This window comes from Agelaius tricolor, unplaced genomic scaffold (assembly GCF_023055355.1).
Source record: "Agelaius tricolor isolate 1412-34295 unplaced genomic scaffold, bAgeTri1.0.p SCAF_30, whole genome shotgun sequence".
Lineage (NCBI taxonomy): Eukaryota > Metazoa > Chordata > Aves > Passeriformes > Icteridae > Agelaius > Agelaius tricolor.
Genome location: NW_027269290.1, coordinates 2,800,257 through 2,815,394, shown reverse-complemented (window position 1 = coordinate 2,815,394; position 15,138 = coordinate 2,800,257). Strand labels below are relative to the sequence as shown.

General features: G+C 51.0%; 1 protein-coding gene across 1 annotated transcript in view; it reads right to left on the bottom strand.

The window, feature by feature from the left end:
* GNAI3 (G protein subunit alpha i3) overlaps positions 1–15,138 on the bottom strand; it is a 31,521-nt gene that overhangs the window by 7,460 nt on the left and 8,923 nt on the right. The window contains exons 2-4 of the mRNA XM_071450307.1: positions 8,939–8,981; positions 8,692–8,833; positions 6,878–7,035 (exon numbers count right to left, since the gene is read on the bottom strand). Coding sequence (XP_071306408.1) covers positions 6,878–7,035; positions 8,692–8,833; positions 8,939–8,981 — 343 coding nt within the window. The remainder of the gene's footprint in view (positions 1–6,877; positions 7,036–8,691; positions 8,834–8,938; positions 8,982–15,138) is intronic.

The window sequence follows — 15,138 nt, the reverse complement described above, 5'->3', positions numbered from 1 at the left end:
TCCCAGTGATCTGCCAGGACCTGCCCAGTGCCATGGGGCTTTTCCCACAGAGAGTGCATTTAGTCCAGGAAGAGCCACTCCTCTCATCCCTGTCTCAGCTCCAGAAGGAGGGCAGGTTTGTGAGCTGCTGTGTGACCAGGGCTGGGCCTGGCTTTAGTTTCAGTTTGATGATTTGGAAGGTATTTACCCTCCTCAGCTTCTACCAAGTAATATTTCTGCTGAGGCAGTAACATGCCCAGAATTTTTTCTCCTCTCTCCCTCCCACCAGTGTAAGTTTAGCTGAGACACAGTGTAGCAAAACCCAGTGGGAATGCTAAGAACAGACCCAGCAGCTCCTCAAAGCCTGGCTTTGATACAGGTCACACCACTGATATGATAAATCATGGAATTGTTTTGAAAAGTCCTTTAAGATAGAGCCCCATTCTTATCCCAGCACTGCCAAGCCCAAGCTGAAGCTGTAAAGCACCTGCTCCCAGCAGCCACTTGGAACAATGGGCACTGAAAGTGGAATAATTCCTAATTAAGGCTGTGGGAGCAGCCAGGGAGGGGGGAATGGAGCTGGCAAACAAACTCAATCAGGGAATAAAGCATATCAGATTCAGTGGTGCTGCCTGGAACAATAAACTGTGCCAGACTAATTCCAGGGAGACCTAAAGGGCAAATCCCATGGCAATATAAGCAGTTGGAAAACCCAGCAAAGGGGATTTCTGGGAAACCCTGGAAGTCCTGCCAAGTGTGGGCAGAGGAAGCAGCTGTGCCCTCCCAAAAATCCAGGCTGTGGAGCCCAGCTAGTGCCACTTGTATTTCAGATTAAGGGGAACTTAAAAAGGATACCCCAAAAAGCTGGAGAAGCAGAATCTCTTTGTTCCCAGTACCACAGACAGAGACACCCCTCACAAACAGCTCTGAGAGCAAACACTGACCTTGCTGTGTCTCCCCTCATCCCAAGCACTTCCAATCCCTTCCCACCACCTCCTTCACCTCCATCAGGCTGAGGCTGCATCCCTCCTTCCTCACCTGGGATCCCTGTGTTTACTATTCCTCATCCTTCAACACCACAAGCTTCCAAAAAGCCAACTTGGGCTTGTTTTCCTTCTTTTTTCATGCTTAAAATGAAGCCCTAAGTACAACAAAAGTGCTGATCAAGCCTACAGTGTCACTTGTCTGTCCTGCTGACTCTCCAAGCATTCCTGGGACATCCTGTGCCAGGCTGGCATCACTGAATCCCAGAATTCCAGGATGGTTTTGTGGGAAGATGTGGGAAATGGATTTATAGAAAATTCTTAAACCCTGACAGAAGGCTCACATGGTATGTAACTGTAAGTAAATTCTGAGATAAGAAATGTTAACTTAGAAATGCCATGGAACAAGATAAACATTGCTGAGAGAGAAATGGAACTAGAAATAAGTTTCAAAGGATGGTTTTCTAAATAAAATTAGATATTTTAGAGAAATAAAATTATAAAAGATATATTGTAATAGGACTTACATGGGGAAATTTTAAATGATTGGTTTTAAGGTATTTACAGCATGGTGTGGCTAAAGCTGACAAGCTAAGAAAAGTTTGTAATATATTAGGAAATAGTTGGTTTCTGATGGTAATGGTGTGAATTATAACATCTCTATTGTCTCACCCTTCACATGAGACTGAAAATGGAATAGAAGTTTTTGAAACACCTCTCAGTTACCCCATCTCTGGGTCAGAAAATGGCTTAATCCAACAGGAAGAGACCCTAAAGCTCATCTCATTCCATGGCAGGGACACTTCCACTGCCCCAGGCTGCTCCAGGCCCTGTCCAGCCTGGCCTTGGGCACTGCCAGGGATCCAGGGGCAGCCCCAGCTGCTCTGGGCACCTGTGCCAGGGCCTGCCCACCCTGCCAGGGAACAATTCCTGATTCCCAATATCCCATCCATTCCTTGTGTCCTGTCCCTCCAGGCCCTTGTCCAAAGCCCCTCCCAGCTCTAGGAACTTAAAAGAGCTCTCAGGTCTCCCTGGAGCCTTCTCCAGGCTGTACATGCCCAGCTCTGCTCATACTGCATTGGGAGCTCCAGTCTGATGAGGAAACATCCCAGTCCTGTCTCATCCCACACCCAGACAGCTCCAGGGAGCACAGAGGGCAGGGCAGGGATGCTGGGAAATGAACAGGAGATAACAGAGCTCCTCTCCTCATCCTGCTCACAGCAACCTTGCAAGGGTGATTTTCCTTAAAATTCACTCCTTTTGGTGCTGAGAAGGAGGATTTCAGGGCCAAAAATGGCTCTGAAAGTCTTTAAAGGGGGAGGGAGGAAGAGGAGGATGGGAAAAAGAGGGGAGGGGGAAAAGGGGGTGGAAGAGAAGAGGAGGGAAAAAAAGAGTGAGGGGAAAAAAGAGGAGGGGAGAACAGGAGGAGAAGGAAAAACCTCACTTAGAAATAATGTAAGTTTTATCCAGCACAATGTCAGGGAATTTAGGCCACAACTGGCATTTGGGAACACAAGGAGATGTGCAGGACTAGAGGAAGGTTGATCAGGACTGTGCTAATTGCCCATGAGACTGCAGATAATTACCTACAGCTTCCACAGGCTGGGATCTGCCTGAAATCCAGGAAAAGTATGAAAACTAGGAACAAAAACAACTTAAAGCATTATGTGCTTGGTGACATTTCCAAGTATCCTGAAAATCTGGAGAGGTGTGAAATGGAAATATCCTTCACATTCACCCTGCTCCACCTCAAACAGGGCTTTAGAGGGGGTGCTGGGAAGGAATTCCTATCTGTGAGTGTGGTGAAGCCCTGGAATGGAATGCCCAGAGCAGCTGGGGCTGCCCCTGGATCCCTGGAAGTGTCCAAAGCCAGGATGGACAGGGCTTGGAGCAGCCTGGGACAGTGGAAGGTGTCCCTGCCATAGGGGTGGAACAAGATGAGCTTTAAGGTCCCTTCATTCTGGGATTCCATGAGTCTGGAGCCAGGCTGAGAGAGCTGGGGATGGTCAGCCTGGAGAAGAGAGAGCTCCAGGGATGGAGACCTCAGAGCCCCTTCCAGAGCCTAAAGGAGCTCCAGGAGAGCTGGAGAGGAACTTTGGACAAGAGCAGGGACAGACAGGACACATGGAATGGCTGCCCACTGCCAGAGGGCAGGGCTGGATGGGATATTGGGAATCAGGAATTGTTCCCTGGCAGGGTGGGCAGGCCCTGGCACAGGTGCCCAGAGCAGCTGGGGCTGCCCCTGGATCCCTGGCAGTGCCCAAGGCCAGGCTGGACAGGGCTGGGAGCAGCCTGGGAAGGTGTGGAATGTGTCCCTGCCCATGGAATCAGATGGGATTTAAGTCCCTTCCCCAAGTGGGCACAGAGGTCCCAAATGCTTCTTCACAGCCCTGGCTGAAGGCAGGAGCTGGGAGCCACACACTCATTGCTCACATCAGAGGGAAAGATAAATAGGAAGTTGCAAAAAGGCAAGTTAAAAAAAATAAATGTTTGCAACATTCCACAAAAGCCAGGGTAGCTGCAGGGGGCCTTAACAGAATGTGCTGAGAAAAGCACTGAGCATTTCCACATCAACAGCTTGGACCAGGAGCTACTCAAGTGTTCTTAAAAAATAAAAAAGAAGAAAACACAGAAAACACCAGGATTCCAGGAGAGATTGCTTGGATTAGTGTTATCCTCCACCTCCTCTCCTCCCATACCATCTCCAGCCTGCCAGGGCAGTGCTCTGACAGGCAGGAGCTCTGCCTGCACAAGGCAGAAGTGCCCATGATGCAGGAAACAGCAGGAAGGGGAGTTTTTGGAACAATTCTATGCTGAAATGCTTGGCTCTCTGCCACAGCAGCCTTGCTCTTGATGCTACCTGATTTTCACAAGCAGTTACTTGCCTGCTCCTCTCTTCCTCCTTTCCATGTGTCTCAGCCCCAGAATCTGCTGAGGAGCCAGAACTGGTCTGGAATCCCAGCACAGAACTGGATTTCAGCTGGAAAACCAGCAAATGGGGCACAGATTTACCAGCTGCTCACACTGAGGTTCCAGGGCTGTTTGTAGGAGGAACAGGGAAGTGAAATTCCCAAGAGAAGTGAGACAAAGCCTGTGTCATCCCACCACAAAAAGGGGTGCAGGACATCCCTCCTTGGTGGTTGGGCACTTGAATGGACCCAGGGAATGGTCACAGCCCCAAGGCTGGCAGAGCTCAAGGAGTGTTTGGACAATGCTCTCATCCATGGAAAAACCCCCCAAACACAGGGTGGGATTTTGGGGTGTCCTGAGCAAGGCCAGGAGTTGGACTTGATGATCCTTGTGGGTCTGTTCCAGCTCAGGATATTCCATGATTTAAACATGGACAAGGGAATTAAGCAGGGAACACCAGAGATAAGGCAGGGTCAGGAGCCATGTGTGGAGCAAGAGGAAAATCCTGGGAATTCTGCAAGTCCTGTGGAAGAAGCAGCCCTTTAGTGGGGTGAATTTGCCATGAGGAAATCAACCCACTGCTGGCATTTCCCAACCACAGAGCAGCCAAGCTGCAGATGGATCAGAACACCAAGCTGGTTTGGTGCAACTTCCTGTGGTTTTGGGACAGGAAGCTGAATTTCCTGGGGCACTTCTCAGGAAATGCCTGGGTGGCTCATCCTGGGTGTAAAATCCCCATCCCAGGCTGTGCCAGCTCCTCACAGCAGCCAGGACACCAGCAGTGGGTGGCAAATAGCCAGGAACAGGAAGAACCCTCCAAAATCCCACCTCTGGAAGGGAGCTGGGTCAAGCAGGTACCCACAAAAGCAGGGTAATGCCCTCTTTTCCCAATCTGCCCCATTTCTCCAGCTGCCTTCATCTTCCTCCTCTTCCAAAGCCATCCAGACACACACCAAGGTTGCTCCTTCAGCTCCATTCCTGCTCTCTGCTCAAGTCCTTAAGTTTTCCTCCTCTTCTTCCATCTTTCCATTCAATCATTCCTTCCTTTCCCCCTCCTCATCAATCTCTTTCCTCCCTTGGAACCTGAATTTCCTCCTTTCCTGCTGCAAAGGCATGCACAAATCCAAGAAAACTCCCATCAGCCCTTCCCTTAATCCAAACCCCTGCCAAGATGCTGCAAATTAAGAAGGGTTCTGCCTTATTTTCAAGCTCAAATATGCTCTGAACAGAAAAGCCCTGCAGGCAGTGAGCTGTGGTACAGCTAAAACTTCTCCACAAAGCTCTTCCCAACTCATTTTTCCAAGGTTTTTTTTTCCCAAGCTTAAAATGAAAACTCATTTTTTTTCCCCAAACTTAAACTGAGATAAGTTTTCAGCTGGAAATGCTGAAAATCACCTTTCACAGTGTCAAATATTTGTTGCAGAGAGACCAAGAATGTGAGTTAAAAAAAAAAGGAAAAAACCAACAACTGTTTTGCTCATCAAAGGAACAGTTTCCCCTTCCTGCACCAACCTGCCCTTGGAAAAAGATGAGGCATTTCATCAAATATTCCATTAGCAGCCTGTTTATCTACTTGGAACCTTCCAGTTGTTCAGCAGCTGTGCTGATTTTAGGATGGGACAAGAAGATTTTAGCATCAGAACAGTTTGGAGGCAGTGTTGCCTGTGAAGTGCCAGGCACAGGAGGAAAGGGAAAGCTGTAAGGAGAAAACTGAGAATATTGACCTGCCAGGTGAGGGGATCCCATTTTGGAAATAGCTGAATGTCAGGAAAGTGGCAGATTTAAAATTTAAGGGTGTTGCTCTCCTTTGCAGGGACAATGGAGGTGACACAGCCAAGCACTTGTCACTTCAACAGAATCCCAGAATCACTGAGCTTGGAGAGGACCTCCAGGATCCAACCCCAGAGCACTGGGTGCCATGTCCAGCTGGTCCATGAACACCTCCAGGGATGGGAACTCCACCACCTCACCTGGCAGCCCCTGCCAAGGCCTGGCCATGAAGAAATTCCTCCTGATGTCCAACCTGAACCTCCTCTGGCCCAGCCTGAGGCTGTTTCTCCTCATCCTGTCCCTGTCCCTGTGAGCACAGCCCAATCCCCCCAGCTGTCCCCTCCTGGCAGGAGCTGTGCAGAGCCACAAGGGCCCCTCTGAGCCTCCTTTGCTCCAGGCTGAGCCCCTTGCCCAGCTCCCTCAGCCCCTCCTGGTGCTCCAGACCCTTCCCTGGACACACTCCAGCCCCTCAATGACTTTCTTGTCATCAGAAACCCAAAAGTGAGCCCAGATTGGAGGTGAGGCCTCAGCAGTGCCAAGGGCAGAGGGACAATCAGTGCCCTGGGCCTGCTGGACACACTGTGCCCGACCCAAGCCAGGTGCCACTGGCCTCTTGGCCCCCTGGGCACACCTGGGCTCATGTTCACCTTAGCACAAGATGCCAAGTTTCTTCCATGAAACCAGCAAGTTGGTCAAAAATCACATTTTTCAAAACCAGATGAAATCCCTCGCTGGGAGGGTGGGGAGACCCTGGCACAGGTGCCCAGAGGAGCTGAGGCTGCCCCTGGATCCCTGGGTGTGTTTAGGGTCAGAGGAGATGGGGCCTGGAGCAGCCTGGGATAGTGGAAGGTGTCCAGGCCCATGGCAGAGGGTGGGATGAGACCTCAAAGGTCCCTTCCAACCCAAATCACTCCAGGATTAAATTCACCATGCTGTAAAGAGAAAACTGAGAATACTGACCTGCCAGGTGAGGGGATCCCATTTTGAAAATAGCTGAATGTCAGGAAAGTGGCAGTTTTAAAATTTTCCCTGATACTTGTGGGATGTTACAAAACAATCAGTGTGGGGTTTCCCCCAGTGCTCCACAGAGAGAAGACAAACAATAATCCATCCCCAGTGTCACCCAGTCAGACCAGTGCACACAGGACCCTCCCACCCAGTCCCACCCTGCTCCAGCCACACTGGGACCACTGTGGGAGCTGGGAAGAGCCCAGGAGCTGGTGTTGGTTCCTTACTAGGATGCAGAATCGTTGAGCTGGTATTCCCTGGATCTGCTGAAGCAGGCCTGCACTCCAGGGTCTCTCCAGAGGCGTTTGATGACTCCAGCCAGCTCTGCTGTCATCATGCCCTCCTCGGCGCTGCCAGCCAGCACGAACAGCTGCCGGGCATCGTCCTGCAGGACAGACACACAGCCTGACACGTGCACCCACACCTTCCCCACCAACAGCAGCACCTCTGCATTCATTCATCACTGCCCAGTCCAGCCAGCTTTCTCCCAAAAGTCATGGGGTTGTTTACCTCGTGCAGCCAGAGAGGGAATTGTGGGGAAGAAGCTCCAGGCTGGGGGGCGAAATGCCCTGGGCTCCAGGCTGGAGGGTGAAATGCCCTGGTCAGGGATGGCCACAGCACTTCCACCCCCACTAAAACCATGGGATTTCAGTCACTTGGTGCCATGTTTCAAGAAAAGGTGGAGATGCTGATGTGCCACTACAAAAAAATGAACTGACCTAGAGTTTTTACTTGGAAAACCTTTATTGGTGTGGCACAGCACCAGGAAAAGGGAAAAAAGTGAGTTCTGAGAGGGACCAAAGCTTTGAGGATTTGCCTTTTGCTGCCAGAGCTGTCAGAAGTGAGGGAGCCTGATTCCTTAATAAAACATTTCACCAGGAGATGGAATGGACTGACTGGGATCTGAGCATGACAAATCCCCCTCAGAAGCCAGAACAGAACCAGGCTCTTGTCCAGGTTATCCAGTGGATTAGGACAGGGAACCCCAGACTGCCCTACAGCCCCCTCTGCTTTTATTCCTACCCTGATCAGACCTGTCAGGTCCTTCTGGCACCTGTGAGAGACCTTCCCCTACCCCAGCATTCTCCTCCTAACACCAGCTCCTCTCCCCTGAGCCCCAAACCCTGCATGTGCCAAGCTCAGGGTGCTGATCCCAAATCCACCTTATTGAGGTGTTAACAGCCAAATCTGCATCTCTGGAGGTCACTCCATGGTTCAATGCATTTGGCCTTTTCCTGGGAAAGCATGGCAGGGTTTTTGCCCTTTGGGATGGTGAAAATTTATGGGATTCAGCTCTTGTGAAGCCACCTCAGCATGGGCAGGTAATGAGAAAGGACCTGAATTCAGCATCTTCCCTGTTCCAGCTCCAAGATCCCAACTCAGCTTCAACAAGCACCAAGGAAGGTGGAAGAGAACTCCAGGAAGATTTGAAGCAGCAGCTGAACAACAGCCTGGGTGAATATGTGAGTGAAGATGTGCCCTTTGGCCAGGACTTGGAATCATAAATCCAAAATAAATACCATAAATTCAAACTATCTGGGGCTAGATGAACTGCTGCACGAGGCAGAACAGTAACAATGCAGCCCTGTGCTGACACAATTCTTTTCTCCTGCACATTTCCAGGAATCCCTAGTTCCCCTTCTGTGCCCTTCCCACCATCACAACAATCAAGGTTTCCTGACTTCCAGCTCAAAGTGCAGGACATAAATGCAAGAAACAGGCCAGGGAATGAGCAGAGCTAGAGAGGAGGGGGAAAGCAGGGCCTCAAACATCCCAAAACTTCAACCTCAAAATTCCCAAAAATTCAAATAATTTAGAGAAAGATTTGGGGATTTTCTTTTTTTTTTTTTTTTTGAGCATTCAAACTACTAAATGTTCTTACCCAGAACCTCAGTAAAATATTGATGTTTTGTACTGACAATCCACTGAAGTTATGACAGATTTTTTGCTACTTAATCTTGTGAAAAACATATTCTGGCCTAGACTGAAATTCCAGGATTCATTAACAAGTTCAGGCTAAGGAAATAAATGCAATACTCACTGCTCTGGCAACTTCCCCAAAGTCTATCTTTAGCCTCCCCATGGCTCTGATGATGGCAATGATGGATTGGATGGTGTTGCTGTACACAACCACTTTATACTGTTTGCATTCCTCCTCTGAGTAGCCATCCTCATGGATAATCCTGGAAGGAAACCAGTTTATTATTCCCAAGCCAAAAACCAGAAGGGCACCAGACATTTTTTATCCCACAAAAACAAAAGGTTGCAGCCTGCACTCACTCACTTACTTCATCTGCTTCACAATGGTGCTTTTCCCAGACTCTCCAGCACCTGAAAAGCACAAAAACCATCCAGTTAACCCCATGAAACTGAAAGGAAAAGCAGGATGTGCTTTTTCCAGTTCCCACAGAGCAGTTGATGGGGTCTGGAGTAGGATATTCCCTGTGCATTGCTGCTGGTAGTAGAGTTCCAGCAGACTGTCCTGGCACATCCTTCCCAGATTTTATTTACAGATGCCAACTGTCACCATGAGATCATTGGCTAAAAACCCCTGAAATTTCTCAATTTCCAGAGATCAGCAAGGGCAGCCAGCTGGGAGGCAGGTCTGAAGAGCTGGGGTGAGGATTTATCCAACAGAGCAGCTCCCATCCCTCACTCCAGGCCAACACAGCCAAAGTGCATCAGCACCACCAGAAGCTGAGCTGGGCAGGAAAGGCCTTGAACAACCAGGTGGGAAGTGACCCCTGGCACGGGGTGAAATCCCAAAGCTGCAGGCACATCTGCATCCCAGCAGCCTTCCTTCTGTCAAGGAATGCAAAAAATACCTGGCTAACAAACCTCTGCAGGGCTGGGGGCCAGTTATCCCTGAGGGTGGGTCAGTTATCCCTGAGGGTGGGTCAGGTATCCCTGAGAAAGGTCAGTTATCCCTGAGAAAGGTCAGTTATCCCTAGACAGGGGTCAGTTATCCCTAGACAGGGGTCAGTTATCCCTGAGGGAGGGGTCAGTTATCCCTAGACATGGGTCAGTTATCCCTAGACATGGGTCAGTTATCTCTAGACAGGGGTCAGTTATCCCTGGTGGGGATCAGTTATCCCTGAGGGAGGGGTCAGTTATCCCTGAGGGATGGCCAGTTATCCCTGAGGGTGGGGTCAGTTATCCCTGGGAGTGGGTCAGTTATCCCTGAGGGAGGGTCAGTTATCCCTAGACAGGGGTCAGTTATCCCTAGACAGGGGTCAGTTATCCCTGAGGGAGGGGTCAGTTATCCCTGAGGGAGGGTCAGTTATCCCTGGTGGGGGTCAGTTATCCCTGGTGGGGGTCAGTTATCCCTGGTGATGGTCAGTTATCCCTAGACAGGGGTCAGTTATCCCTGAGGGATGGTCAGTTATCCCTAGACAGGGGTCAGTTATCCCTAGACAGGGGTCAGTTATCCCTAGACAGGGGTCAGTTATCCCTGAGAAAGGTCAGTTATCCCTGAGGGAGGGTCAGTTATCCCTAGACAGGGGTCAGTTATCCCTAGACAGGGGTCAGTTATCCCTAGACAGGGGTCAGTTATCTCTAGACAGGGGTCAGTTATCCCTGGTGGGGGTCAGTTATCCCTGAGGGTGGGTCAGTTAACCCTGAGAGAGGGGTCAGTTATCCCTGAGAGAGGGGTCAGTTATCCCTGAGGGAGGGGTCAGTTATCCCTGAGGGAGGGCCAGTTATCCCTGAGGGTGGGGTCAGTTATCCCTGGGAGTGGGTCAGTTATCCCTAGACAGGGATCAGTTATCCCTGGGAGTGGGTCAGTTATCCCTAGACAGGGGTCAGTTATCCCTGAGGGAGGATCAGTTATCCCTGAGGGAGGGGTCAGTTATCCCTGAGGGAGGGGTCAGCTATCCCTGAGGGAGGGGTCAGCTATCCCTGAGGGAGGGGTCAGCTATCCCTGAGGGAGGGGTCAGCTATCCCTGAGGGTGGGTCAGTTATCCCTAGACAGGGGTCAGTTATCCCTAGACAGGGGTCAGTTAACCCTTGAAGAAGGGGCAGTTATCCTGGGGAGGTAAATTACCCCTTGAAACAAGGTCAGTTATTCCTGACTGCAAAACCCAGCAAGTTCCCTGGTTTTCCTATTTTTTGCCCCAGAGCACTCCCAAACCCAGTCCCTCCTGCATGGCTCAGGGCAGTGGACACCAGGGATTGCAAACCATCAGCTCTCCTGGTTGATGGAGTTAGCAGAGCTGCCCCACATGCCTGTCCCAGCCAGGAGTGTGCCAAAGGCAGGCACGGTGCTCCTGAGGTCAGCAGAACTCCAGGATTTCACTCTGGGTGACAGCAGGAGCTCAGCTCAGCTGCCTCTGCCACTGCCTGAGGGCTCCTTGGCCTCCAGACTCCCCCAGCTGCAGGGCAAGGAATGATGTTGGACCTGCTTGGATTTGGGCAGGTGACTCAGGTGAGCCTGGATGGAATCAATCACCCATAGAATTCCAGGATGGTTTGGGTTGGAAGGTCCTTAAATCCCATCCTATCCCATCCCCTGCTTACAGGCAGGGACACCTTCACTGTCCCAGGTTGCTCCAAGCCCTGTCCAACCTGGCCTTGGACACTGCCAGGGATCCAGGGGCAGCCCCAGCTGCTCTGGGCAAACTGGGCCAGGGCCTGCCCACCCCCACAGGGAAGAATCCCAATATCCCATCCATCCCTGCCCCTTGTCAGTGGGAATCCATTCCCTGGGTCCTGTCACTCCAGGCCTTTGTCCAAAGTTCCTCTGCAGCTCTCCTGAAGCCCCTTTAGATCTCAGGTCTCCCTGGATCCTTCCCTTCTGCAGGGTGAACATTCCCAGCTCTCCCAGAGCAGCTCAGTGTTTGTGGTCAGGTGTGAAAACATGAACACTCTGTGACTCAGCACTTCCACCCTGGGAGGACACAAATCCTTTTTATTTCCCACGCCCACCCTCCACATTCCCAGGATCCAAGTGCTGGGAGTTCAAATCTCTGCTGTCCCCAAAGAGCCCCAAATGCAGACTGAGAAGGGACTTCTGACATGACCTGTCTGCTTTTGCCTTCTCAGCATCATTTACTGCTGTTTCCTCCTTAGATTATCCCAAAATATCTCCCACCACAGCCAAGCTGTTCTACCAACCCCATCAGATCCAACCCTGCCAATACAGCACAATTCCAACCAGATTCCTTTAAACCCTTCCCTTCCCCTCTATACCCTAAACACTGCCTGGTAGAGCAGGAATTCCTCTCTCCAAGGTTACTCACACCTTACTTCAGAGGGAGAAAGTAGGAACCCACATCCTCTGAACTGTCTCCTCACCAATACACTGCCCCAGCCTGGCTCCTCAGCCATGGCCAGGCAGTGAGCTGTTATTCCTAAAGAAGATTTCCCTGTTGTTCCAGGTTCTCTCACTCAGGCAAAAGCCACCCAGACAAGGCACCTCATTAACACTCACTGAAAAACATCTCCCCTCCAGCTGCAGCTCTGGAATGGAAGGCTGGAGCTCCTGCTGGGATGGCCCAGGAGCTGGGCAATGCCAGGGGGAAAAAGGGATTAACACAGAGGAAGAGCTTCCTGCTGCCAAAAGGAGGATGAGATGGGATACTGGGAAGAAATTTCCAGAGGATGCTGAGACCCTGGCACAGCCTCCCCAGAGAAGCTCCCTCATCCCTGGAAGCAACCAGGTTTATTGGAAGGTGTCTCTGCCCATGGCAGGGGGTGAGATGAGCTTGAAGGTCCCTTCCCACCCAAACAATCCTGGATTCCATGAGTCTGGAGCCAGGCTGGGAGAGCTGCTGGTGTCCAGTCTGGAGAAGGCTCTGGGGACACCTTAGAGCCCTTTCCAGTGCCTAAAGAGGATCCAGGAGAGCTGGAGAGGAGCTTTGGACAAGGACCTGGAAGGACAGGATAAGGGGAGATGCTTCCCATTGCCAGAGGGCAGGGATGGATGGGATATTGGGCAGGAATTGTTCCCTGTGATGGTGGCAAGCCCCTGGCACAGGGTGCCCAGAGCAGCTGGGGCTGCCCCTGGATCCCTGCGAGTGTCCAAGGCCAGGTTGGACAGGGCTGGGAGCAGCCTGGGAAGGTGTGGAAGGTGTCCCTGCCATGGCAGGGGGGTTGGAATGCAATGCCTGGAAGGTTCTCTCACTCCACTCCAGCCAATCATTCCCCTTTTACTCCTCCTTTCTGGATCTAATTTCAACATCTCTAGGTCTCACTCCTGTCCTTTGATGCTTCTCTAAACACTTGCAGATGTTCACACCAGACAAAGCTGCTATTCCCCTTTTCCCAGCCCACTGGAAAGGGTTTGCCTGAAGGGATCCATATTGGACCAACTCAGGAGCTTTTATCCTGCACCCTTCATTCCCACCACCTCTGGGGACTTCCATGTGCTGTTTACACCCAGTGTGACTGAATCCTTCAGTAGGGGAATAACAAATGGGAATTTGAATGCTACTAAAACTGCTGCAGCCTACTGCAAAGTGATGCTCCACACTAGAAATTCACAGCAGGAGTGGATAGAGCTACACTGGGATTCTTACAGATACCTCAGGCAAAGCCTTCAACTCTGGGACCTTAGGCAGGGGCTAGATGGGGAGCCAGGAGGACCTCAAAGATCAGGAGATGTGAGAGTGGATTCCAAGCCATGGAAATCAGGGTGTTCATGGGACATTTCTGCCTGCCTAAGGAGAAGCAAACCTTTCTCCTCTGCTCCCATGAGCACAGCCAGGCAGGGATCACATTCTGCCACAAGAAACCAGGGCTGAGCTCAGCGTGAATGTCATAACCCCATGGAAAAACTGCTTCAGAAGCCTTAACTTCCCTTTTCCCAAAATAGCAGCGAGGAACCTCTTCATCCCACCCTGGACACAAAGAGCAGCTCATTTGTCACAGGGATTGTCCCACTCCAGGGGTACACTGGGCAAGAATTCCACAATGTCCCTGTCCCCAGTGCATCCTTCAACAAGGGATCAACCATTCCCTCTGGGAACCAGATGGAGCCAGGAGGCACCACAGCTTCTGAAAACTCCCACACCTCACCCAGCAACACGCCAGACCACACCTGTGACATCCCAGTAACACCCCAAACCACCCCAGTAACAGCACAAGTTCTTAGGGAAAAGCTCAGCATCTAAGTGCTGGAATTCCATCTCCAAGGCTGGCAATCCCCCTGTACCTGTTCCTACAGCCAGACCCCACAGCCAGACCCCACAGCCAGACCCCACAGCCAGACCCCTTCTCCCTCCTGAGCAGGAGCAAACTGGGGCAGCTTTGCAGCTCTGTCAGCACTGGTCCTGGGAAAGCCAAGGGTACACAGGGAGGAAATTATCATCCAACCATTTCCCCCAAGAAAGCCAGAGGATTTCCTGGAGCAGCAGATGGCAAACAACTTGGCATGGCCATGTGCTGGAGATTACAAGGAAAAGAGCAACAAACACAGCTTGGGCTGGGAATTCCAAGAGAGGAATTCCACACAACCCTAGATTTTTGCTTTAGAAATTCTCCAAGGAGGTAGGTCAGACTCCCTACATCTTCCAGACACAAGCATCCAGTTTCTTGCTCCAGAAGGTCCTAAAAATCCTGTTTTCAGTGGTATTTTTCCCTGAAGTTGTATCAAAACTGCATTAAACTGTACTTCAGGAAAGGAATTCCACACACATAATTAAGGGGAAAAGCCCTGGAACATCTGCAAGTTTCTGAAGAGAAACCAGGTCACTGCTGAAACAAATCCTTCCAGGGACGGAGCAGGGATGCACCGGAAAATCCATTAAAGTACAAATGAGGAAGATAAAACTGAAGGGCCTGGCACAGGCCTGTGGCTTGGACCTCCAGCAGCAGCCAGCTCAGAAACTCTGCAGGGATTTGGCAGGAACTCCACCAGCCCACTCCTGAAGCGCTGCAGCTCTCGGTGAGCTCCCAGATCCAGGTATTTCTCAGTAAATAGCTCAGGAGTAACCCCAGGAGTTCACTTGGAGCTCCAGGGCTGAGTTACAGACCTGGGAATGTACAGGATCCTCCACAAGGAGCAGGCTGGAAGCAATGCTGGATCATCTGGCTGTGGTTACAGCTCCCAAATCCCAAACTGAACCAGCTCCCCTCAGACAGCCCCAAACAACAGCTTAACCAAGCTGGGAGGAGTCCAGGTCCAAAAATATCCAATGGCTTGAGAGCCATGGGAAGTGTGGAACAGGAGCTGTTCAAATCACCCTAAATCCCAATGGGTATCTTCCTGATCAACACATTTTCTTTATTTAACACTGATCCCATCCCACAAGGAACATGGACACCTCTCCTCAGCCACCAAGACCCTCCTTAGCTTTCCACAGCACTGCATTCCTGAATTGGGTTCCATGAGCAATATCTCCCCAGCAGCCTCCAGCATCCCACGGGCCTGTGCAGCCACAGCTGGAGAAAGATGAAATATCAAATCCTCATCCTCTTCCCTCCTTCCAACCTCACTGTGTGGAATGCAGATCCCAACATCCTGACCTTCCTAGTGCTGCCATACCTGGTA